This window comes from Kryptolebias marmoratus, linkage group LG3 (assembly GCF_001649575.2).
Source record: "Kryptolebias marmoratus isolate JLee-2015 linkage group LG3, ASM164957v2, whole genome shotgun sequence".
NCBI classification, from domain to species: domain Eukaryota; kingdom Metazoa; phylum Chordata; class Actinopteri; order Cyprinodontiformes; family Rivulidae; genus Kryptolebias; species Kryptolebias marmoratus.
Genome location: NC_051432.1, coordinates 244787 through 271323, shown reverse-complemented (window position 1 = coordinate 271323; position 26537 = coordinate 244787). Strand labels below are relative to the sequence as shown.

General features: G+C 36.2%; 2 protein-coding genes across 3 annotated transcripts; one reads left to right on the top strand and one right to left on the bottom strand.

The window, feature by feature from the left end:
* Positions 1 to 11850: 11850 nt before the first annotated feature.
* On the top strand, positions 11851 to 16093 carry LOC108246287 (small integral membrane protein 28). 2 transcript variants are annotated; one of them, XR_001809023.3, is made up of 3 exons: positions 11851 to 12120; positions 13382 to 13467; positions 15143 to 16092. XR_001809023.3 is itself a non-coding variant. In XM_025009986.2 (2 exons), the coding sequence occupies exons 1-2, from the start codon at positions 12022 to 12024 to the stop codon at positions 15560 to 15562; spliced, it is 519 nt and encodes a 172-aa protein (XP_024865754.1). In that variant the 5' UTR covers positions 11854 to 12021; the 3' UTR covers positions 15563 to 16093. The 2 variants fall into 2 exon arrangements, 1 of the variants encoding a protein (XP_024865754.1); XM_025009986.2 differs by lacking the exon at positions 13382 to 13467 and having other exon boundaries at positions 11854 to 12120; positions 15143 to 16093.
* Positions 16094 to 18462: 2369 nt separating this feature from the next.
* Positions 18463 to 21856, bottom strand: LOC108246284. The gene is made up of 5 exons (XM_017433747.3): positions 21664 to 21856; positions 19589 to 19918; positions 19321 to 19384; positions 18716 to 18760; positions 18463 to 18622 (listed from the first exon to the last, which is right to left on the bottom strand). The coding sequence occupies exons 1-5, from the start codon at positions 21827 to 21829 to the stop codon at positions 18538 to 18540; spliced, it is 690 nt and encodes a 229-aa protein (XP_017289236.1). The 5' UTR covers positions 21830 to 21856; the 3' UTR covers positions 18463 to 18537.
* Between the last annotated feature and the right edge of the window lie 4681 nt (positions 21857 to 26537).

The following is a 26537-nucleotide window of genomic DNA, read 5'->3' as shown; positions in this document are numbered from 1 at the left end:
GTCATAGTTTAGAATTTTTGTTAAGTAGAAATTTATATAAAAAAACTAATGAAACTGGCCTTGACAAAAATGATGGTACCCCTACTAAAGACTGAAACTCATTTGTCCACAGGTGTTTCCTGTAATCAACATCCCAGGTGTCTTCAATATGGTAATCAGTCAGGCTGCCTGTTTAAAGGGCGAGAGGTAGTCATTGGGCTGTTTCTGGTGTCAAGCAAGAGAATCAGTACAATGTGTATTAATGTTTACTATAAATGTGGCCAAAAATATCTGACAGTGGTTTGCTAGTTAAGGCCAAATTTATGATTGAGTTTCTGTCTGAGAAATTACAGGTAGAAAATTACAATATTCAACCAGAAATGCAAAAATAATACCTGCATGTTCTTAGCACATGAAAGCTTTTTTTGTGACTTAGAGAGATTGAAGAACAACTTTTATGAATGAGGATTTCATTACTGGACAATAATAAATACTGTAAAGTGGGAAGACATCAGTTTACTGTGAGCCTGATTAAACCCAGATGTTGTTGGTGAGTTACACCATGACAGTTTATACAATATTCACAAAAGCTGTTTCAGTCCCCTGTAATGGACATCAAGTCTATTTAGAAACAGACAAAAAGTATTTGAGTTGACCATGTAAACTTTTATTGTATTAGAGGGAGTTTATTCGGTCATTATTATTAATAGTTTATATTAACAGGTTTCTATTCACATTTTCTGAATGCTAACCAAAAATGGCAATGGTTTGTATCTGCACTCTCCAACGGTAGAAGACCTTTTGATTTGTTAACTCTCCCTAACTTTATGCAGAGAGGAATAGCACCTTTAAATAAGACAATAACAATGGATTATCTCCAATAATCCACCCATCAAGAGGAATGAGGTTTAATTAGTACCTCTGCTTCAGAGGTATTATAGAAAACCAAAATAACAGGTCACACCATCTCAAAGCATACTTCAACAGAGTGTAGATCCTCAAAGACTACCTAACAGACAAGATAAGACTTCTCCCATCAGCAGATAGATAATCTTCAGAAGATCTTCAGAAAAGTGTTGGGATTGACAAAATAAAAAGTTTTTATATATGCCTAGGTAATGTCTGAAAATCATGTGAGCAACGTTTAGTAATGACTCCCTTTTTAACCAGCCAAAACCAGAACCGGGCTCATAATGGGTGGCCATCTGCATCTACAATCACACATTTTCCTTGTATTAAAGCTGAACTATCAAAAAATTGACATTTCATGAATGTTATTTAGCCAAACACATCCACACAACATTGCAGGGACCCATTTTTCTAACCTAAAAGTTAGATAAACTTTGCATTTAAGACAATAATTTCCAAAGTGGGTAATTTGTGGGGCGGAGTTGCTGTCCTGGGTTAACAAAGTGTGTTGTGCCCAGGCCAACCAAGAACACCACTCCTGTCTGGTTGTTTACTAGTGGAAATGGAAGAAGCCTTTTTTGAACATGAAAAATGCTGGAAGATTTTGTGGGAGTAATGGATATACATCCATACCAGTATGAACCTGAACCGACAGCTGGATCTCCGGAATGAGATGAAAACTCTTTCTTGAGATGAGAAACTTCTTGTTTCTCGTCTTCTTCTCTGTTGCATTGTTCTCTGCTCTATCCCTTTCTTTTAAAATTAAAAATAGTTAGGACTGCTGCTGGCAAAAGGTCCTGTTTTTTTTGGCGTGAAGCCAGTCCACCACATTAGTGAGGGTCTGAGCGGTGCTTCTCTTTGAAGTGATCTGAACCCAAGTTCTGATAGTAATTCCCACATCAAAGTTTATGAATCTGAGGAAGGTTTTTATCTTTCGGGAAGCCAAAAAATGAAACTCCAGTGGTATTTTCTGGCCAGTTCGAACAATTAATTCCAACGACCTGAACTATATTGTACTGGTATTCATCCACTCACTGATGAATTGCTGAACCTCAGTGGCTCAGTGGACGTCACGCATCAGGCGGGTCACAGAAAAAGCCAAAAACACCCAAATGGTTTTGTGGTGATTTGGGTTTTTTCTGTGTTATGGTTTTTATTTAGTTTGTTGGTTTGCTTGGTTTCTGTCTTGTNAAAGCAGTGACAATCAAGAAAAAAATAATAAATACATCAAAAAAGGCTTTGGATAAATTAAAGAATGATTTGGGAAAACAAAACTGGAAGGATGTATATGTTAATGATGTAAACAAAGCATATGATATTTTCATGAATATCTTGGGTGCTTTATATGAAAAGAATTGTGTACAAAACAATTACACAAAGAGAGACGTTGACAAACCATGGATGACAAAAGGGTTGAGAAATGCTTGCAAAAAAAAGAATAACTTGTATTCATGCTTCCTGAAATTAAGAACAAAAGAATCGGAAGATAAATACAAGAAATATAAAAACAAGCTAGTATGGATTATAAGAAAGCATAAGAAAGAATATTACAGTGATTTATTAGACAAAAGTAAAAGTGATATGAAGGCAACATGGCAAATAATGAATAGTGTTTTGAAAAATAAAGCAAAATCAGGTATTTCACAATATTTTGTTAAAGATGATAATGAAATATATGATCAGCATGAAATTGTAAATGAATTTAATAATTATTTTGTGAATGTTGGCCCAAGTCTTGCAGCTAAAATACCAATAGTCAAGACTGTAAGTCATACAGTGATGGGTTGTACAGAAAGTATTTTTCTTGATGGAACTGACAAAGAAGAAATTATGAATATTGTAAAAAATTTTGCAAACAAAAGATCTAAAGACTGGGTTGACATGGACATGATGTTTGTGAAGGAAATAATGGGTTGTGTTATTGAGCCGTTTACATATATATGTAATTTATCATTTTCAACTGGAATATTTCCAGATAATATGAAGACAGCTAAAGTAATTCCTCTCTACAAGAGTGGTGAAAAATGTATGTTTACAAACTACAGACCAATATCCCTGTTACCACAGTTTTCAAAAATTTTGGAAAAACTGTTTGTGACCAGATTAGACCAGTTCATTGATAAACAAAATATTTTAAATAACAATCAATATGGTTTTAGAGCAAATAAATCTACATCAATGGCTCTAATGGACTTAATAGAACAAATAACAACTGCTGTTGATCAAAAACAGTGCTGTGTCAGTATTTATGTGGATTTAAAGAAGGCATTCGACACCATTGATCACAATATTCTCCTTGAAAAATTGAATAAATATGGCATAAGAGGCCCAGTACTACAGTGGGTATCAAGTTATTTATCAAACAGGAAACAGTTTGTCCAAATAAATGATATAAGATCTGAACTCTGTGGTATCACATGTGGGGTTCCTCAGGGTTCTGTTCTTGGACCAAAGTTATTTATTTTATATGTGAATGACTTGGTGAATGTGTCGGGGTTGCTTAAATGTGTTTTATTTGCTGATGACACTACATTTATTTGTTTGGGTGAAGACATAGAACAGATGTTGGAGATGATGCAGACGGAATTTGTAAAAATACAAACTTGGTTTAAAGTTAATAAATTATCGTTAAATATAGATAAAACTAATTATATGATATTCAGTAATAAAAAGAGAACTGTCAATGGTACGTTTAAAGTTGATGGTATTGAAATCTGTAGAGTCAGTGAGGTGAAGTTTCTGGGTGTCATCATTGATGAAAAGTTAACATGGAGAGCTCATATAGATTATTTAAGAACAAAAATATCAAGATCTATTGCAGTACTACATAAAGTAAAGGACATATTTAATGATAAAGCACTATTTATATTATATAATGCAATAATTGTTCCACACTTGATTTATTGTATAGAAGTCTGGGGGAATGCATGTAAAACTATTACTAATCCTATTTTTATTTTGCAGAAAAGAGCTGTAAGAATTATCACAAGAAAGCATTACTATCACCCATCAAATATATTATTTCAGGAATTGGGATTGTTAAAATTTTATGAGTTGGTTGATTATTATGTTTTGCAGATTATGTATAAGGCTCATAAAAATATATTACCTATGAACATTCAATTAAATTTCGTTAAGAGAATAAGTAATTATAATCTCAAGGGACTAGAAATATTCATAAAACCTAAAATTAGAACAAACTTGAAGGATAAATGCACTTCAGTCAGAGGAGTAAGATTATGGAATGGTCTGGATTATGATTATAAAAATGCTGGTTCAATTAATTCATTTAAGAGAATGATAAAAGTTCATTTGTTAAAAAACTATGAATTTGTATAATTTGTATTGTAGGAGTTACTGTTTGAGGAGTTGAATTTTCGTTTTTGTTTTATTTGATGTTATTTGATTATTACCATTTTTGAAATTGATATTATTATTATTATTATTATCATTACTATTATTATTATTATTATTATTATTATTTTATTTTTTTTTAAATAGGGGCAGATATTATAAGATTTTTTTCTTCTTCTGCTACCTTTCATTTTTTTTTGTTTGATTTGCATTTTTTTTGTATGTGAATGTTTTGTTTTTTAAAATGAAAATGAATAAACTGAATAAAAAAAATTAAAAAAAAATTATCTGAGGTGTGTTTTTATTTTGTTAGAAATTGTTGACTCTTGGTGATTCTCGTAGTTCTTACCTTGCCCCCATCCCTCCATTTGTTTACATTGAGGGGGTGAGGGCAATAAAAAGTCAGTCATGAAAGTGGATCTGCTCATAGAACGAGGGATGGTACCTTGACATGTCTGTCTCTTCCACGATGCTCTGCCCCACTTAAGTATACCCATTTTTTTTGTCCACTCAGCTAGCCGCCTGACCAGTAAGCCTTAATCCTACATCCACAAATTGACCCCATCCCTCACACACATACACACACTCCATGGTTGAAAGAACTGACCATCCTGCTGAGTCAGTTTCAGGCAGATTTAGAACTTAACAGCTGCATTATGGCCCTAAAAGGAGGACTTTCATCAGTGTTGCCATCAGTATCATTATGAGCAACATCTGGAATTGTGCAGCAGAGTAGCTATTGCAAATACTCTGTTTGCTATTCTTTGCTAAAGACAGAAATAGGTTGCAACTTATCATCATATTCTGAGTCGTGTGATGCCCTGAAGTATGGAAGTGGCAGAATACATATAACTGGGTATCTTGAAGTGAAAACTATCATGTTCTAACAGAAACGAGACTAACACATCCCTATTAAATGGGGGGAATGCCCATTGGCTTTGAGAATCAAAGTACAGAAAGAAAAAAAGAATTATCACTAAAAATCAAAAACAGAAATTCTGGTTTATTGACCCATGGATTCAATCCAATTGTCAACATAAACATGAAGGAATAAAAAAAGGAAATCAGAAATCGTCATTTTACTTTGCATGTTTTAGGAGATCATGCAAAGGCTCTACAAAAAAAAGGTATAAACACAAATCGATATAATAGCAAATGCCTTTAATCTCAAAAGCTACTACCTATTCAGGGTCACTGAAGGAAAAAAGTTTTTGCGCCGCTCAAGGTGGCTGCATGTTGGAGTAGCTCTGTTACATTCACTCAGAGATATTGCTTTTAAAATTGTTATTCCTCTTTTTTTCTTGATGTAAATCACTTATTTTGGATCATTATTTCCTCTGGTATCGAATGCTGTGGAGCTGGAAGGATTTTTACTGAAACCTTTTTTTTACTTTTGGACATTTTGTTATGATGCGTAACCATGACAACAAGTGTTAAATGTGAAGAACCCTGAACTCCAGTCGTGGCCAAAACCAAGCAGACTGGCCGTAAATCCACCGGAGGGAAAGCTCCCAGGAAGCAGCTCCTCACCGAAGCTGCCAGCAAGAGCGCCCCGACCGGCGGAGTGAAGAAGCCTCACCTCTACAGGATCGGTACCGTGGTTGTCAAGGAAATGCACCACTACCAGAAGTCCACTGAGCAGCTCATCCAGAAGCTGCCCTTCTAGCACCTGGTCCAGGAGATCAACCAGGACTTCAAGACCGACCTGCGCTTCCAGAGGTCAGCCGTCATGGCTCCACAGGAGGCCAGCTAGGCTTACCTGGTGGGGCTCTTTGAGGACACCAGGACTGAGGACACATCAGGACAGACCGCTACAAGAGATCCTTCCTGCTCACAGCCATCAGCATCTATAACAACTCTTTAACAAAACCAGGATTATGAGATACAATAACATTTAGTTTCCCTTTGGGATTAATAAAGTATCTTTGAATTGAATTTGAATTAATCCATCTATCCAGTTAACCCATCAATTAAAAGAAAGAAAGTTGGGGCTAGTGTAAATTACTAACAATTTTAAAAACACTTAAGTCATTTAAATAAAATCCAGACTGAACTTCCTGGTTGGTGATGTAAAAATAAGGTTAGAGCCAAATTCTTTAGACTTTTTTAGTAACTACTCAATTACTCTATGAATTACAAACTTTAGGTGCTTTTCATTTGTTAAAGTTTTGTTTTGCATGTAAAATATACACACTGAAAAATGTGGGGTTAAAAACAATCCAATTTGTAACCCAGCACTGGGTCAAATTTGGACTGAGCCAACCATGGGTAGACTTAACTCCAGCGGGGTTGGGTTATTAATTTGATTCAGCATATCAGATTAACATTTCTTCCCAGAAATTGGGTTAAAATGACTAATTTGTTGATTTAAAGCAACTGAAGTGTTGAGTTAAAAATTACCCATAATTTGGGTTATTATGTATCTACCAACTTGGGTTAGTGCTACCTAGCTGGTGCTAACTGCTCTTAGCATCAGCTAGTTGGCACCAACTAATGTTAGTTTAAGAAACCAAACTCACCATGTAGTGCAAACTAAAATCATTAACAAAGTTAACCAGGTTAAACATCTTACAAGTTGTTTTTACCTTTATTTATTACATCCTAAAGCAGAAGTCCAATCAGGTCTGATCTGGTCAACTTCTGGCTTAAAATGGTGGAATATAAAGAATGACAGCTCATCTCCAACTCAACCACTGGATCCAACTTTTTCACCCAACCTATGATCCAACAGCTTTGAAGAGATGGTCCAAGCAACTTTGAAGTGATGTTCTGTCAAATAGCTATTATTATTTAGTACCTTTTCAATCATGGAGCAGGGAGTGTGGAGAAAAAGGCAAAAGTCTTTGTTCATGCTGGGCTAATGGCTGGCCAAACAGGGGCCTGTTTTTATCATTTTTCAGGCTTATAAAACAACTCTTTCTCATGAATAAGATACTGGTGTGAAAGAACACAACATTAGCTAATATTAAACCTCTATAATTTTACACAGCACCTTTTGTTTAGTTTGTTGAAGTTTTCTCAACCAAACAATGACAGTATTACTACAACAATGTATGTGTGTGGAGTATAGAATATACATAATCAGCATAAGTATGTCAATGGTGCTGAGGCTGCTGAATGTATCAATCATCTGTCTGCAGTCGGTCTATCTGTACTCCACATGTGTACATCCGTGTAGTAACACAGACATTGTTTGGAGAGAAAACAGTGAAACACTGACAAACTAAATCAATGGTGTCAAGCAAAAGTGTAGAGGATTAATATTAGCTAAGGTTGTGTTCTTTCACAGCAATATGTTGTTTTTAAGAAAGAGTTGTTTTTTTAAGCCTGAAAAATATTTGGTTTATTAACTGGCCCTCATTTAGCTAGCTATTAGCCTGTGTACAAGAATACTTAAATAGGTATGAACGGATTTTCATGAAATGGTCAGGAAATGTCAAACATGGTACAAGCAACAAGTGGTTAAATTTTGGTGGTGATTCTGTCAAAGTTCAAGGTCATGGGTCAAGGTCACAGATCAGCCCGTGCTCTAACTCTGCAGCTGTATAACAGGAATGTTACACTGCACAGCTGGACACCTCATGGGTCAAGGGTGATCACTGTTGATTTCAAGGTTTATGAGGTCAAAGGTCAAGATCACAGGTAACCCTTTGGTTAAAACCTTGTCTCTGTTCCTACATGTAACCCTCTTGTTACCTTCACCGACAAAGTTATGTTTTCGGTTGTGTCCGTTGGTTTGTCTGTCTGTTAGCAAAGATCAGGTAAAAACTAATGAACAGATTTGGAGGAAATTTTCAGGAAATGTTGGGGTTTCCCCTTAAAACAATGGATTAAATTGTGGTGGTGATCCAGATTATGATCGCACTATTGTTTAAACACACTGTGGCCTTGGTTTGCACTCTCTGAGTGCTTCTAGTTTATTATGTTATCTTGAAATATTGACACTCATTTTCTCATGATATCGTTATTTAGTTTGTCATCTTGAAACAGTGAAGCTTAATTTCTCAAGGTAACTGGTTAATATATTTATTTTAGTCAGACAACTCAGGTGAATTATTAAATGTCTTTATAGTAAAATGCAGTTTGAGTTTGGAGTCTAGGCTTCAAATCCATCACATCATGATCATGTTGCACAACTTACAGATGATAGTATCTCAACCCCGCCACTCCCTGGACATGTCTCTCTGCAAGCCTTGGAGCAATGAAGGAGTCATTGATCTCAAAGCCCACAGGGGAATGTTAGGGTGGAAAAAGGGCTGAAAATTAGCAGGCAGCAGCAGATACATTGGTTTTGCAGCTTCAATAAACTGCCCAGATTGGGAGGCTAACCTTGACAGGATATGAAGAGTGTGAGATCACATTAGCTCGAGTTGTCTGCCTGAACTCATTTACTTCATTTATTTCAATTTAGAAAAGCTCCATTTCTTATGATTCCTAGAAATTATTTTGAAATACATGTACCAGTTAAACAAAAGGGGTACATCTTCATCAGAAATCAGGACAGTCATTATGACTCAGGCTGAGAATCAGTCACATAACAGAACATTATCACTGATTGACTTATTACTAGTATAGATCATCTCCAGGTGTCCTGACAGGTGTAACACAGGAACCACTTATTTTCACAACATAATCTTCTCATTATTTATTTTTTAATTCTTTATCTTGAGAAAACAAAGCTTGTAAAGCCAGAGGATGAACGTCAAGAATGTTTTCCAAAAGACAGGCTTGGTTGTTGAGTGGTAGACAGACTGGCTGGCAGAACAAGATTAACAGGAACTCTCATGAAGCTGAGTTTTGTTTTACGTAACACATGAAGCAATCTGATGACTGACGAGGACAAAACCAAGAAAAGATTTCCAACTTGAGTCTAAAATCAGGTTTGGCAAGAAGACTGACATGGTGGCGACATCTGCACAAGCATGGAAAGAGACAGACTTCAACAAATAAAAAAGAGGGGAGAAAAACTAAAGAGAAGATGGCTTCAACTGCAAAAGGAACCATTATAAGTCTAACAAAAGAAAAGCTGAGTCAGTGAACTTTTCCTTATTTTGTAGGTTTGTGTCAGTGTGAGGGACCACATAAACAAGCAAGAGACACACAGAAGATTTTAAAAAATGGCTTCTAATTTATTGGCAAAAAATCAAAAATACTATCTCTTTGGGCCCATAATGAGGTCTTTAACTCAGGTACCAACATAGGAAACTAAAGCACTCACTGACCTGATGACTGAGACTAGAGTGGAACTACTATAGTGACTGATCAGGCCATTTTGACACAAGAGGGAGATAAACAGAAATTAAATAGGCTAAATTACAAAATTATTAACAACAAAACAAATCTAAAACAGTAGTGCTAAATGGTAACCTGTAACGTCTTGGTCAAAAAGCAGAAGAATCAAACAAACTACAACCTTTTAACTTCTCCCTCTGCTGACAGAAAATGTGCTACAACCCAGTTAATCTGATCTCCAAGCAGATCTGGTGCAGCTGAGACTCTAATAATAGGCAGTATTTCCACGGGAACTGGGAACTCAGAAGAAAACAAAGATTAAATCATTGCAAAATAAACTGCAGCAAAATTTGATATAGAAAGTTAACTAAACTGTGCACTCCAAACAGTCAACCACAGAATCAAAGTTGCTAAAAATGTGGAAACATGCTATATAAATATGTGAATGCCCAGTTTATTTCATTTACAGTACTCAAACTTGTGTATATTTAAATAACAATGTGGAGAAACAAATACAAAAGTTACTACCACAACCTGAAGTTGCTGAGTCCATTTTTTAAAAAGAATCTTTCACATTTGAGCACTAAAGACTTAAACCAGAGACACTTTAGATTTTAGGCTCTAAGGCAGACTTCAGGACAGTGATCCATAAAGCTTCTTTCCTTTCTTGTTGTTGAAGACTGACACCTCTGTCTCATGCAAGATACACTCAAAGCTGCAACTGCTGTGGGCTTCTACAAAGTACTGAGTTTGGGTTCTTTAGAAAAGGGGAAATAATGTATTTTCTTACATTTTGATAAATTTGTGAACATTTCAGACATCTATAAAAGCCACCTTTTTAAAAAAGTATGACTAAACCTCTTGACTCATCTAAGATATAGATTTTAATAAAACCAGCTGGGAGTGGGTTTTTCCCCCCTGCAATTCTTTAATGTTTAAGGAAGCTGAATGCCAACAGCAGCTACTTTGGGACTGTTTGTCTTTTGATGCGAACAAAGCTACTGAAAATCCACACCACCCTCATCCCTCTGATTCTCTAGACTTCAGGTGTTTACATACTGACAGTCCTGCAGCATGTAGGTGAGCTTTTTCTCTAGACATGCCTGCACTTAGAAGCAGTCAAAATGTTTTATGTGAACTGAGGAAGTCAATTTTTTTTTCACTGTGACTTTATAATCCTTGAGCCTTAAACATGAAAAATTAAAGCATTATCCTCCCATTGTCAGACAAAGAACCACCCGAGAAAACTTTGAGTAACTAGTATTTGTGTTCGTGAGATTTGCTTGTCAACCCTTTATTGTTATTGTTGCTACAAGGTGACCTCATCTCTCCACAATGTTAACACACCTACTGCATCAAACAGGTGTATAAATGCAGGCGCAATTAAAGGCCTGTCATTCCTTGAAGGAATTCACATTGCCTGGTGCCTTTCATGTTAGAGTTTTTATTTAAGATCAAATGTCAATTTGTTGTAACTTTTTGTGATTACTTTCTGAAAGTTTCATTTGAATCTGTCTAGATAGTTTGCTAAGAGACAGTGATGCCAAAGTTTTAATCACAATGTCATGCAAAAATAACATTAAGACGTGTTGAGGATGACTCTCAGCTACAACCACACCTAATTTTAGTTCAATATATTAGAAAAATGGCTGAGTTCTGGCTATTTTTGTGTTTGCTAAGATTTAGATGTGGCAGCCATCTTGAATGGGGTTGACTCTAAAAGTTAATCAGTTCTATTTTAATTCAAATCCATCCAATGGTTCATGAGATATTTTGCTAATGCTACAAACACTCACAGACATGAGAAAAATGTAAGCGCGACACCTTGGCCACCAGGTGATCATAATGTCAAAGAGGTCACAACTATTTTTCTATTGTTTGTTTTCTGCAAGTATGTTCAACGTGACAAAGGTTTAATGTGAAGACAAGCTCCGCTGTTTTATTAAATCAAGACTGACTGGCACAAAACCCTCACACATGCACACTCAAACACAGCCTTGATAGCTATCTTTGTGAAGACATTGTACTTACTGCCTATTGTTTTAACCAGTCTAACTCATACATCAACTCTAACCCTGACCTTTAACCTCTTCATGCCTAACTTTGACATGGCTTGAGCTCACACTCTGCACTCAGTCGAACCAGAACCCCACATTTACATTTTTCCACGTTATTACTGGTGCTTTAATTCCATTTAGACCAGCAGTTCCCAACAAGGTCTGTAGCTTCATCAGACAACATCCCAGTGAGCGCATACACAAACACCCACGTACACACACACATATAACACACTATCACTGTGATAAAAGCCAGCTGCACAGAGTTAATCCCATCATTTGCCTGCCGCTCTGCTGCATGTCTGAACATGTGACAAACTGCTTAGCCTCCCAACACAACCCACCAATCACCACTGGACAGCAGCTCACCCATCCCCTGGCCCTAGATAACAGCCCTCCCCTTCAGCAGCAGCAACAGATCACATACACTGCTATTATTTTACAAACACACATTTTTCCACTCCGTTACTACCAGAATCAGCCGAGCATTATGAGGGGGCTTCTGGACAGCAGCTGGATGAGGTTCGGACCAGCAGGCAGTGGGTCTGATGACTGGGGGACGGGATCAGCTCCAACACAGCAGCAGCAGGTGTGTACACTCCCAATTCAACTGGGTAAATCTGACAGATACAGCTTTCATAAATTTCTCCCCTTTGTAGATAAAAATGACTAAAATAAATAATAAATAAATAAATTATGTCATTTTCTTCTCTTTGTGGGCTGTAATTACTTATATTTTAAAGTGAGGGATTTAATCTGAAAGCTAAATATTCAATTTTTATTATTCAAAATTTAAATAGCACTTGAAAATTAACACATTTCAGCACAAACCTGAACAGTATTGTTTTGTTTTGATCATATTATATAACTTTATCAGCTGTTTGCCCAATCTGTTCAGTTTTTTTTTTTTTTTACTTTTCCATCCATGTTGGTCCTAAAGCTGAAAATAAAGATTTTCTGGATTTTGAACACAGCAGAGAACAAGATGACCATTATGTAACCTGAGTAAAGGTATTAAACTTTGTAGCTTTGTATTCTTTCATTTGACTCTACACCACAATTTACCATAATTTGTCTCTGAACCCGTCCAGGTAATCCCAGATGCATTTAAGGGAATCAATAAATTTTGAGACTATAAATTGCAGAACAATACTTTATTTACCTTTACTTCTGAAAGCACAATGGATGGTCTACAACTGATTACTTTTTGAAGTCAACCTGATTCTCATCAAGCACAAAAATGGTTATAACTCAGTCACCTTTACAGATATTGAGCAAAAATCTGTTGTGGTCTTTGTAAATGTTTAATTCAAATTATTTTTTGTGATATAAACAGATTTATTTCTAATTTTTAAAAATGTAGAGCTGATGCTTCAGCTGAATGTATTTATTGACAACTTTTGACTAAAACAAGCCTAAAATAGTGATGCAAATCTGAATTTCACAGACTCATAAGACAGCTGGTCAATGAGACTTTCTTTTTTGTTTTTTGTTCTTTTTTGAGAATTTTTCAGCTTTAAATAAAATTTGAATTTGTCAGTACAGCAGCACTTTGGAGAAACTCAGCAGGATTGAGAACTAATCAGAGGCCTAATGTCTGCCAGCTGCTGGGTCACTCAGGCAGCTTTAAGTGATTGATAGAAGGGAAAGGGCACTTTTAAACAATAATGTAAGCAGTATACCACTACATGCTGCACTCTCACAGCTGGCAAATGGAAAATCACTGTTGAAGAAAAGTCAGATTAAATCTCGACTAAAGGTTGTATAGATTGTTTAGAGACTCATGTCAAGATTTAGTCTAAGTTTTCTTCAACAGGCTTTTTTTTTTACTTCTCTCCCATAAATCTCAGAATGAAGAACCAGGACAACAGTTGTTGGAGCTCAGTCTGTCCCATCTCACCTGCTGAAGCTTGGACCTCCTTCAGAGAGCTCCCAGGTGTCTTGGTGCTCTCTCTCACTGTCCTCCTTCTTCAGGGTCACTCAGTTTGTGAGGACGGCCTGCTCTTGGTGGATTTACACGTCCCATATTCCTACCCTTTCTTAATGATAGATTTAACAGACCTCCTGGACCCTGTTTAGGACCTTGGAATACCTTTTGAATCCATCCCCTGACTTGTAATTTTCAATAATCTTTTCTCTGAGATTAATTAGGCAGTCTTTTTGAAGGGGTGAATATTTATGTAACTACATATTTTACATCAAATATTTTTATTGAAGTGATATTATTCTTTAGAAATGTATTTTTTTTTAAATATTTGTTTTAAATATTTATAGAAGAAGGCCAATTTATAGTGATCATGGCTGATTTATGACAGCAATAAAAGCAGAAAACATCCAAGAGGGTGAATACTTTTGCAAGGTACTGTATGAGACTATACAGACAATAAGATTTTCAAAAAGAGAAAAGATCACAAGTCAGATCCAACATAACACAGCACTAGTACATCACAGATGCACTACATGCACAGACATCGAAAGACAATATGGACTCCACAGGACAGAACAGACAATACAGGCAGCGTTGGAAATTCTTTTCAGTCCCAATATGGCTAAGGTGCAAAAATGCAGAAACATGAGAGCCAGGGAGTTGTAAAAAAATACTGAAGTTGTATTTTTTTCCCTGGTGTTTAAAAGTCTAACTTTTATGTAACTGTTACATGAGGGGTGGGTGGGGTCCTCCACAATGCTGGTGGCTTTATGGATACATCATGTGTAATTGAGATCTGCAATGGGTAAGAGAGAGAATAATCTTGTTACCTGTTTTCACTATCTGATATAGGGTCTTGAGAGCCAGCAGGGAGCAGCTTCTATATCATACAGTGATGCATCTGCTCAGGATGCTCTCTATAATTCCTCTGTAGGCAGTGGTGAGAAAGGCTTATGGGAAATGAGCTTTCCTCAGTCTATGCAGAAAGTAGACACCGCTGAGCTTTCTTAGTTATGGAACTGATGTTGAGGGACCAAGAGAGGATCTCCTTCAGGTGAACACCTAGAATTTTGGTCTTCTTGACAGTCTTCATGAAGGCTTTGTCCGTGTTCAGTGGAGAGTGGTTACTCTGTATAACCATCCCTTTAGGTTTGTACACATTCAGAGATAGGTTGTTGACAATGCACCAGTCCAGGATCTTGATCTTCCTCATAATTTCATCCCAATGGGTGTGAGTGCAACAGGATAGTGATCACTGAGGCAGGACACTGAAGACTTATTTGGCACTAGGATGATTGTGGCCCTGGGGCATTTTAGGAAGACAGTGTGTTCAGGGACACGTTAAAGACATCAGTGAGGTCATCAGCCTTAGTGATACCTTCATGAAAATAAAAACTGTTTGTCCTTACTTGACTTAACCTCTCTCAATTTAAATGGTACATGCTGTGTCCTCTTCAAGCTTAGGTTCCTGAATCACTGTTTGAAGAACATTCAATTTAGTCTTGCATGAAGGCAGACAATTTTCATAAATCTATATATTCATTCATAATTTTATATTATTAACTTTATAGTTTGAGAGTAAAATACCACCACTAAAGACATATACTGTACATAAATCTAAGAGTTCGGGAGGTGCTTAACTTTTTTTTTTTAAATAAGTTTATTCTCTTTGCTTTATCTCTAGAGTTACAATTGGTATGACGTTGGAGAAAACAGAAAGTCAGAGCTGGAACTCTACGTTGTCCTCACAGTGGCCTCCATCCTCCTGCTGGCTCTCCTGGTTAGTCTGATATATTGCCACTGTTCCAGCAGTAAACTCAGCTTGGCCAGCATCTTCACCCTGGATCTCCAAGATGTAGACAGCAGCTCAGATTTCCTCACTTCCCTGACCAAGAATGCTGAGCGCCACACCAGCACCAGCTCCGATGGATCAGATGGAGTCTTCGTCATGGTCTACCTGTCTCCCCCCTATGAGGAAACGCTCACTAAAGTCACTCGAGCTGCCAGCCTGACCAGCTCCAAATATGTTGACTCGGCAATAATAGAAGATCTGGAGGCCAAGCTATGTCCAAGCTGTGACCAGTCCGGCAGAAAATATGTGTGATCTGCAAATTATTGAACACTTTACAAAGATATTTTAAGTCCATTGTCTGTGAAATCAACTTGTTATAGATCATTTGTTTTTTAATTCTTTTTTTTCACTCATTTGTTAATTTTTTTATGGTTTTTGTGCAACTTTAGACATGATGAATAAGAAATTATACAAGGAATCATCATGGAGGATGAAGAATAATGCAAGCTAAGTCAACAGTGACTTTACTCAAGCAGAACATCATATTTCTCATAAATAGAACCTAAACATTGTTACCTGTGGCAGTGTTATAGAGGAGGACACAAATAAAAATAACACAGCAGAAACCAAATCTTCACTTGTTGTTCCTGTTTACATACAAGCTAGTGTTAGAACTGAAGCACAGTTAGCTGTTGAAGGTAATTTAAAAAGTAGCAGTTCAAAACTCCCAGTAAGGCAGTGACTCACTGGATTGTTAAAAGTATATTTATTGCATTTTTCATGTGGAAACTAATGAGAAAAATAATTATGGCATAATTACTGCCCAAAAATCAGGCAATAATGTAATTGTTCCTTTGTCTTAGTAAAAAATCTCATGAACTCGAGGAGAGATTTTAATGAAACTCTCAGAAAGCTGTCACTGGATCAACATGTACAACTGTTTAACTTTTTGAGCCAACCTGTCTCAAGATGGCTGCCACAACTAATCAGCCTTAGCAAATACAGAAATGGCTATATTACAGTCAGTTTTTTAGATATTGAGTTAAATTTGGTGTGGCAGTAGCAGAGAGTCAACCCCGACACATACTATAATATGAGTGCAAACGGATTATGTGTTATTGTGCATACAGGTTCCTCTGGAAAAGTTTTTCTCGTGTGCCTGTACCACATACCACAGCTTGTGACAGTGCATTGCGGTCTTTTCACTACAGCAATAAGAAGGTTTCAACATCTTGCAATACAGACTGCAGGTGACAATACATCATTTAGATTTTTAGGAGCTTACAAAACAGTGACCTTCATGCGCAAAAAAGAAAGTGAAAGAAATATTTCAGCTAACACTCAACTGGTAAGAAATGCAACAAAAGCAGAAGGAGAGCTTGTTTGCTATATAACAACATAAAGTACTGCAGTATATTACAAAGAGAAAGTCTGATCTCTAGTGGTGGCAAGAGAGAATAATGTTCAATATGGCATCAAGTTCTGCAGAAACTTATTAATGACCCATTCATTTAAACGAAATGGAGCGTTCGAAAGTATTGATTTCAGCCAGACAGAAAAGATGCAAACTGCACTTTAATGTTTGGTCCTGAGTCCACAAACAATGATAATAATAAATCTGCCTAAAAGAAAAAGAAATTAACCACTTTAAGTTCTGACATAAAAACTCATAGAAAGACTTCCACCAGTATTTGGTGTGCAGGATCTTTAGGTACAACTTTCACATTATAGACGACATTTAATCGTGACAATGAAAAGAGACTATGGAATTAACATATTTGAGTTATTTCTAAAGACCTATCGATGAACATATGCTTGCCATTATTTTATTTCATTATTTATCATTTGCCAAAACTTATATAAAGTGCAGCTTCAGGATTACAAAAAGAAAAAAAAATCTACAGTAATCACAGACTTTGCTTTTCTTTGGTTATCATTTAACACATGTTTTAAAACGCACATTTATAAGTAAACACTCAAAAGACAATAGGTTTTTTTAAGACTGCAACAAAACTCAGTCACATAGTAATGTGTGAAAACCTACAAAACTGTCAGGAAAAGGCAGCAGAGGTGGCACCAAACAAAAAGTGAACAATAGTTGAGAGTTTTTTGGTTGAATGTGAAATGAAATGTAAGATCACACGTTTTTTACACCCCAGACTTTTAAATCCAGTTTGATTTTGAATAATTAAACCAAGACACCTTGTAAATAGTGTTTACTCAGCCACTGTGAAATTGTTTCTTTACATAGGCTCATCAAACACTTTCTCAATAAACCGTCACAAGAAATCCAGTGTGCATATTAAGTAATGTTATTAAATGTCATTGTTGCACAATTTACCAGCAAAAGGTATCAGGCTTTGGAGTTAGAAATCTACAAATCACTCAGGTGACACAATTCTCCATCCACGACGTAAACCAATTTCAGCACTTACTTTCACAAAACTAAAACCCCTTCACACTGGATAGTGACCTTGCGATGTCCTTTTTAAAGAAATCAGTCAGGACATAAATGGTCTTTGCACAGTCTTGGTGAGGTCTTCAGAAGCACATTAAAAATGATGATTGCCTTCATACTGAAGGTGACAGTATGTTTAGTAGTGAGGTAAAGGTTTATCAAGATGGAAATTGCAGAGTCCATATTAGGGTGAGAAAATGTTCCTGTAGGAGTAAAGTCTCATTTGTGTTCCATTACAAATGCATGAGCGATTCAAACTAGCTGTCCTAAAGAAGAGATGTGTCCCAACTCAAGTCCATATTTGGGTTTGGTATTATTGAGAGGTACACGTGGGGTCAATAAAATCCCAATTTGCTATCATCTGAGTTATCCCTTTGTTAAATGTTTAATGAAGAAAAAGCCTCTCCAAAAGGTTTTCCAAAACTGCTGCAATCCAGCCATATTCTGTTAAGTTATGGAGAGAGTAGAGGGATTGATGTTGAACTGTAGATATTTTACTGCCTGAAGTTCTCAGTTTCACACATGACTCAAAATTCAGGAAAAACAAAGTGGCTCATCACATTACTGTATATTGTATCTGCTCGGGCCAAAAATAACTATTTTTATTGGCACGTTCATGTTCATGCTCAGCTAAACTTTACACAAGCCCCTTTTGTTTCACCTGCTGTTCTTGATTCATTTAGCCAACTGTACCGCTGTGCAAAAGTGGCTGTACATATTGTTTTCGTGCTCATAAACACAACAACGACGCATGTGACATGCTTCATATTTTTATTTATTCAAATTTGTTGGCAGTCCTTTGAAGTAGGACTGATCAATCTAGTGGCATTTATTGCACAGTAGTTTGAGGGCACTTATTAAAATAAGACTCAGCTGTAACGTCTTTACAGTCGTCCTGCAGGATGAGCCTGATCCTGCAGACACACAGAAGGGATCAACATTACTGCATGGAAACAAATATGTGTGATTTAAGTTAAAAAAAAAAAAAAAAAAAACTAGTAACTTACACTTTTCTGAGCTCTTTTAAGTTCTTCGACTTGAAGCCATTCTCACTGTTTAAAAAATAAGGTTTTGGGATAAAACATTGTTTTAGAAAACCACAAACACAAATCAGTAATCATAATATCTTAAGAAAACTATTTTTCTTTTTTGCCTGTAAGGCTTTAACAGTTCTTTTTGCATACACAGTACTGTACAGTTTTATGACATCTACTTATTGTATTATGTGCTTTATTTTGTATCTAATGCTGACTTTTATTCAGTCCACAAAATAGTGCAAAAGCAAGCTTCTTAAACTGTATCTAAACTGGTGGGGAGACGGAACTTTGGCAAACAGAATCCATAAAATTTTATTGTATATAAATTAAATTAAAGTGTGAATTTACAGAATTTGTCTTGTTAGGTATGTGAGTGTGGGTGGTACCCTCTGAGTGCTTATAGTCTATAAACTAACTATGATTTGAAATGGTTCACAAATAATAACTTTAAAAACTCCTTTAAATTATATTGTTCTATAAAAGTCTTGAAGAAAAAAGTAACCTAATAGTTCCTGTTCCCATCGGAAACCATTCAAACTGCAAAACTTAAAAGTCAAAACTAAGTGAAAACTTACAGAATATCTGTGAAAAGCTTCATCACGCAACTGATGTCATCGTCAATATTGTCATCAATCAGGTCTGGTGACAAAGCAAGAGCTTTAGTTTTCTGATTCAAGAAAATACAGCCTTGTTCAATCAAAAGCAAGCAGGTTGTTGCAAAACTTTAAGTGAAAGTGGTAATGATTAAAAAGTCAATTACAGTTTTCACATACAATAATGAAGTTTGCCCATTCCAAAAACTATTTAATCAGGTTTTAAACACTAAAAATATGGAAAACTTACTGCTGCAGTCTATGCCACACAGGTTTGTTGAATTAGCTGTGTTGCTCTGGCACACCAGGTCACCACAGAGCTGGAAGATGCCATAAAGTGTCAGATTCTCATCAGCCTCCTCGCTACTCATCCATCCAGGGGGGCTGCGACGTCTTCGGTCATGACCTTCTCCATTGCCTTTTCCATCATTTTTTCCATGGCCTTTTCCATCATTTTCTCCATGGCCTTTTCCCTCATTTCCTCCATGCTGCCCTTCCTCAGATGACCCTCCCTGATCACGGCTCAGCTCAGTCACAGCACTTGTGTTGAATTCTGACCCCATCTCCACGTGACAGACAACTGAAGGACAGAAGACAAAACAAACTCACAAATCAGCACCAAGCTAAGTTCATGGTTCTCAGACAATGACAAACCATTTGAGAAGCTGGAGATTGTTACAAAGATGGCTTAGCTTAAATACTATGAAATCAATTAACTTTAGCAGAAAGAGCTCTTGCACTCAGGTCAACTTACTGCAACTGATTGACTTGCAGGCGCTTGTAAAGAAAACTATGTTCTGTGGATTTCCAAAACTCATAAAATGACCAAATTCAATGTTAATCAACTAGCAATTATAGAGTATATCGTATTTACCTCAAGCAAGATATATCTTTACTTTTTCCAACATTGATGTTAAAAGCCACAAGTTTATTGCCATAATAGAAGCTTCTTGATGTTATATTTGTGTAAGAGTGTCAGTGGCAATAACATTGTCTAGCTGTCATGTTTGCTGTAACAATGGCATTCTCTTCCCCTTCAGCAACTGGTGTGCTACTTTTTCTAAAACCTTTTTCAACAGAACACAACAACCTGCAAGCAAGTGCATACTCTGTTACAATGGACCCTTCTGATGACACTCAGATTACCAGTTATAGCGTCATTTTACTGCATTGCACTATTCAACTCAGTACAAACAGTATGGTTCTTTTTCTCCTTTGTTCTCATTCGCAGACAGTATTACTTCAACGTGACATTGGTTGGATCAGTTGAATACCAGGGCCACTTGAAGCTTTGATGACAGAAAGACCTGACATGATTTCAGGTTCCTTTATACTTTATTCACTTGTATTTATGTTACCATGTCGTACCCCAGTGTTATCATTTCGTACCTACCTTTGTACTTGCATGTCTGTTTACCTATTACCCAGTAACAGCTCTACTCAAAATTAAATTTGAACCTTAAAATAAATGCCATCTGCTGTAACTTTGGATCCTCAACCCTCTTTCAATTAGAACTATTAATACCTTAGGGTTATTATTACTGTGAATATGATTTTTTGAACTTGTCTGATGCTGTGACAAACCAATTTCCCTCTGGGGATCAATAAAGTACCTTTATATTCTATTCTTCTATTCTTAATTTGTAATTATTTTTTTGTCCCCTACCTTCTAACCAGATGAGCAAATGATAGTAATTTATGTACTAAGTGACAACAGTACAAAGTACCCAGCACCCCCTGACACATAACCTCGGTGTGTGTCAGTGTAGAGAGGTCTGTAACAGATTTGTACACTGGTTGATGTTACAGCCTCATAACTAAGGCCTATCTGTTTCTGTAGCTCTGCTCAGACACCTCTCTGGATATCACACTTTCCTCACCACAGCATCTTACTTAAAGGAATAATCTAGTCATTCTTCAAGTGATATTCTGTCAGATAGTTAGCAGTAGTACCTTATCAGTCTTGACGTCAGTCCTAAAACATAACGTATGGAGAAAAGGGCACAAATCTTTGTTTAGGCTAGACTAATAGCTAGTCAAACAAGGGCTTGTTGTTAATCAATTTTCAGGCTAATGAAACAATTCTTTCTTAAAAAATACAGTGCAAAAGTGTACTAGGATAAATGCAATGTTTTTGGCTGGATATCTTTAGCTTTATTGGTAGTCTTCTTGTAGTACAATCCCATCAACTATCAACTCTTTTTCCTGAGAAGCTTTATTTCTCATCCCAAAATGTTACAAATCCTAACAAGATTTACCAATTTCTATTAGTTTTTAATAAGCCATTTTGTCTGTTTTTTTTCCTGTTAAAGTACCATTACTTACTCTTGGCCACAAAGTCCTCTCCAGCCATTCCTGACTGCTGTATGTTTTCTGGCAGGCTTTTGAACGCCTTCATCAGCCGGTTCCTCAGATCACATTTGGTCACAGTTACAGCTCCAGCCAGGCTGCAGCCCAGTACTCCCACAGCAAAAAGTACCAGTATCTTCATCTTGACTCCAAAGATCTCAGTCTCTGAAACTGTGACATGATATTTATATATACTGTCTGCACCATCAACAGTAAAAAAAAAAAAAAGAACAGGGATCTTTTGTTTGTATGAATAAAAGCCACTCCCTAAGTTCTCAATGTTGGTGTAAAATGTCACAGTGAGATTGATTTTTGAAAAAAAAAAGAAGATACATCTACCTGAAACCATGGGACCTTATTTACAGGTCACGCCATTTTCTATTTTAAAAAGGCTCAAAGCCTAGTTAAATAGCCTTACCACGTCATTCTAAAGCATTATAGTTTCAGAAATGGTATCATGGCATCAGTGCAGAAAAGAGGACAGCAGAGAATACAGAGTGTACTAAGTGTAAGTGTATCCTCAGTACAGCTATCATGTTAGTACCCCACCCCTTACAAATAACACAAAAGCAAGAGCAACAAAACGGCAAGATTAAAAGAAACTGTCATTCTGGTTTTCATGGAAAAGTTTCCTATATTGTAATTAAAGGGTTTCAAATATCCTGCTTATTCACATTTCTAAAAGAATACAAATAAGGAAAAAAGCTTTTATTGCACAGAAAGTGATAACATATCAGAAAATATTTGAGTAGCTGTACCGTACAGCAATGTAGTTGTGTGTTTATTCATTTTAAGTCCTTCTCCAAATTAAGTTTCAGGCAATGTACTTACAGTTTTATGTACACTTGTTAGTTGAATATAAATCTGACTTGTCTTTCTTCAGTTTTTCAGATGACAACACACACAAAGTGGAAACTTTCTGCACAGTACTAATGTGTAAACTAGAGTGCTCGAAGAACAGCAGATTCTCATCTTAGTCAGTCAACATTTTCCAGTCACTAACTGAAAGTCAAACAGCAATACAGCAATAAGGGAAATGTAGGACAATGATGTAAACTGTACTCTGAGAACTGGAGGGGTTCAGGATTATCTTTCAAATCTGGATCAAAAGCAGCCTCAGGATGTGTGATGAGGAGCAGAGAAGAATTACAACTGGGGTAGCTCAGTCTTGGACTGTTTTAGACTGTACACTCTTAGAAACTGTTAACATGGTCATTTTAGAAAGAAAAAAAATATAGACATGATCACAAAATTAACTAAAGTAAAACAAAAAGCAACAAAAATATAATGCTCAAACTGGCTACAACTGCCTGAAGACTAACAGACACACCCAGGTGCTTATCTGTTTATAAACTTCAGTTTCTGCTGTGCCCCAGTGGAGAACTGCTAAGAACAGAGCAAAGTACGGTTGCCTGTATATTTCTCTCAGTCTTGCAAGAATAAATACTTTAAAGACAAGTTTCCCAGACTTTATTTCATTTCTCACTTTCATTAGAAATCCCCCCCCCCAAAAAAGAACACAACATAAACTAAAGTAATGGCAACAGTCAAAACACTAATCTCGCCCTATTTGTTGGGTGCTCTACCAGAGGCCTGGGAGCTTGATGGTTCTATGTATGGGGCGCCGTTTGTAAAGGACATTTAACATTTAACATTTAGATTTAACATATAATATTTAGATTTAACATTTAACATTTAGATTTAACATTTAATATTTAGATTTAACATTTAACATTTAGATTTAACATTTAATATTTAGATTTAACATTTAACATTTAGATTTAACATTTAACATTTAGATTTAACATTTAGCATTTAGATTTATATTTAGCATTTAGCTGTAACATTTAGATTTAACATTTAGCATTTAGATTTATATTTAGCATTTAGCTGTAACAATTACATGTAACTAGCTAAATGTTGTAAAAAGTGACATCAGAAAATCAACACTACATTTTTAAACAGCGTTTGAAGCTAAATGTGTCAACATTTAGGCATGAATTTTGAGCACAAGCTCCTTTACAAACGGCGCCCCATATCTATGCAATATATTAGCTGTTCCTAGGACTGCGCTTTTCTGGACAGAGATCTCTGTAGTTGTTCTTGGAATCTGTTGGAGCCTCTTTTCCAGTTTGGGGGTCACAGCACCGAGTGCTCCGATGACCACTGGTACCACTGAGGCATTGACTTTCCACAACTTCTCTATTTCCTCTTTCAGTCCTTGGTATTTCTCAAGCTTCTCAAGCTCCTTCTTCCTGATGTTACAGTCACTTGGGACTGCTACATCTATCACCACTGCTCTCTATTGTATCTTATCTATCACCACAATGTCCGGTTGGTCAGCCATCACCTGTTTGTCAGTCTGGATCTGAAAGTCCCACAGTATCTTAGCCCTGCCTTTCTCCACCACCTTAGGTGGAGTCTCCCACTTTGGAGTCCACCACATCAAATTTTAGTTCAATATCTGTAAAAAGGTAAATGGCCTGCACTTGTATAACACTTTATCTAGTCCAAGGAGCAGGGGTCCAAGCAATAATTACTTTCTGTTAGTTTTACTGAAATCCATCCAGTGGTTTAAGATATTTAACAAAAATATTATTGCTCTGCCTTAGCCAAGGCTAAGTCATACAGTACCCTAAAGTAGTGATAAAGTGATAAAATATCCTTTAAAGGGCTGCAGGGTGCAGGTGTCTAGTCAGTAACTTCATTCTCAGGTCAGCTGCCCTTGTATTTAGATCCTCGATGGAGCTCTGTACCCATACTTAGATGGTGGGAAAGATGGTAACATCCCCTGACCTTTGACCTGTCATCCTGTACCTTGTCAGTCTCTAGGTGTGATTTGTCTTTCAAATGTTGTAACACTGGGTCTGAAGTTGTTTATGAGACAATCAAGGATACTTTCACATTTTCCCCTCCTGAATAAAGAATTCTAAGCTCTCAAAGGCAGTACTAAATATAACATTTTTTGTTTTGAGTGGTTAGGGAAGGAAAACAATGCATTTATCTGAAGCCATCCTTTTCTCATTTGTGGGTCATGTCAGATCAAATTTAAAAAAGGCTGAAACTCTAGCAGGGTAAAGCACTTTATCTTCACATGTCATCATAGAGCATTTATAATTTCAGAAAAAAGTGAACAACAATGATCATTTAGTTCACTAAAACACAGATATCATGTTAAACCCAGCAAAATAAGAATAAATGGAACAAAGAAGAAAAAATAAAATAAAAAGAGCAGGGATTCCAGTTATTCTGAAGATGTTTCAATACTTTAACTGCGTGTCCTCAAAACTTTATATAGCCAACAATGTCTTTGCAATAAAAGAGGATCCAGAGGCAGAACAACTACTTAAAGATTATAAGGATTCAGAAAAACTGCTTCTTTCTAAATAAAGTATAATAATGAAGCCTTAGTGTGTTGATTTTGATCTTATTTCCACAGGTAAAAAGGAACTCCTATGTTTTCTCTATTTAAACAAATACTTAGTTAAGTGTTTTTGTGAACCTTTCTAAAGTGAAGACTATTTATGCTTTATTAACTACTAGGGAGTGTCTTAATTGTTAATGCACTGCAGGATAAGTATTTAATCATTTCAAACATTCTCTAACCAATAATACATGTCTAACACATGGTGTGAAAGTACATTTATATGACCATTTACATACATATACACACAGTATATAGAATAGTTAATTCATGAGTTAATTAGCATGAATAAACATTGAGTATGTTGGTTTTGGAAGTAATTAGCCTTTATGGGTAAAGCATTAATAAATGTGTTAATTTATAGCTTATTAAGTATGAATAATCCTTAATAATGATGTTTTCAAGGTTAATTAACCATTTATTATTGATTAAATAAGGCTAAATAATGTGTATTTATTATAAAGTGCTACCCAACAAGTATTGGGTATTGGTATGGGTTTGGTATGACAGAAAAAAGAAATTTGTTGTTTGTGTGTGTGGGTGTCTGTTGTCAGTTATGATTGTGCAAAGGGAACCAAGAATTAAGACTCATCTTAAAAAAATAATAAAAGATTTATTTACAAAAAGGCTGACATGGGAGCAAAACTTAGAACAAAAAACTTACAAAGAGGATCACGAGGAGCAAGACTTGACCGTGGCATGATGCCCAAATGCTAATAGCAACAAAAACAAAACAATGAACCAGCGAGGATATGAAGGATGTGACTTAATATAAAGGGCTGAGGGTGGGTGGAAGATTGAATGCAGCTGGAGACAGGTAATGGAACCAGGTGAAGTGGGCATGGCAGGCTGACTGGAAAACTACTGAGCTGAGTGCAGGTGAATGATGGAACAAGGAAAAACACGAGAAAACCAATCACACAGAAACACAAGACAGATTAACACCAGCAGATCATAAAGAACTTCAGAAACACAAGAGTAACAAGAACACACAGAACCCATGAAGGAGAAAAAACGTATAGAAACACAATGACCATGACACCAGGCTGAACTACAAGAACATATCAAAAAAATGCAAGAAACAAACTAAACACAAGGAGCACAAGACCATAAGCATGAAAAATAAACACAGAAAAATCCTGATATTCTTTGTTTGTTTTGTTTACTTTTAAAAGACAATACAAAATTGTCTTCTGAATAAAGACAATTACTGAACTTAATCTAGTTACTATTGGAGTAATCCTGACCAGTGATATTGGGAGGGTGGGCTGACATGCAACCTACTGATTACATTTCAACAAAAGAAGCACCGCATCTGAGATTTCATAACCAAGCTTTAAAAACAACTTTATGTCCCTTTTTACCACAATGATATTAACAATAAGAGTGGCAAAACAGTCTTTACCAGGTATGGCCATAGGAGCAC

Bases quoted from the DNA above. Each gene is read 5' to 3' on its own strand.
- LOC108246284 (XM_017433747.3), bottom strand. From the start codon at position 21,829: ATGAAGATACTGGTACTTTTTGCTGTGGGAGTACTGGGCTGCAGCCTG. The intron at 19,919-21,663 runs GTAAGTAATGGT...TCTGTCCTTCAG, and splicing joins AGAGGACTTTGTGGCCAAGA to TTGTCTGTCACGTGGAGATG. The intron at 18,761-19,320 runs GTAAGTTTTCAC...TTTTTTAAACAG, and splicing joins AAGCTTTTCACAGATATTCT to TGAGAATGGCTTCAAGTCGA.
- LOC108246287 (XM_025009986.2), top strand. From the start codon at position 12,022: ATGAGGGGGCTTCTGGACAGCAGCTGGATGAGGTTCGGACCAGCAGGC. The intron at 12,121-15,142 runs GTGTGTACACTC...CTTTATCTCTAG, and splicing joins CTCCAACACAGCAGCAGCAG to AGTTACAATTGGTATGACGT.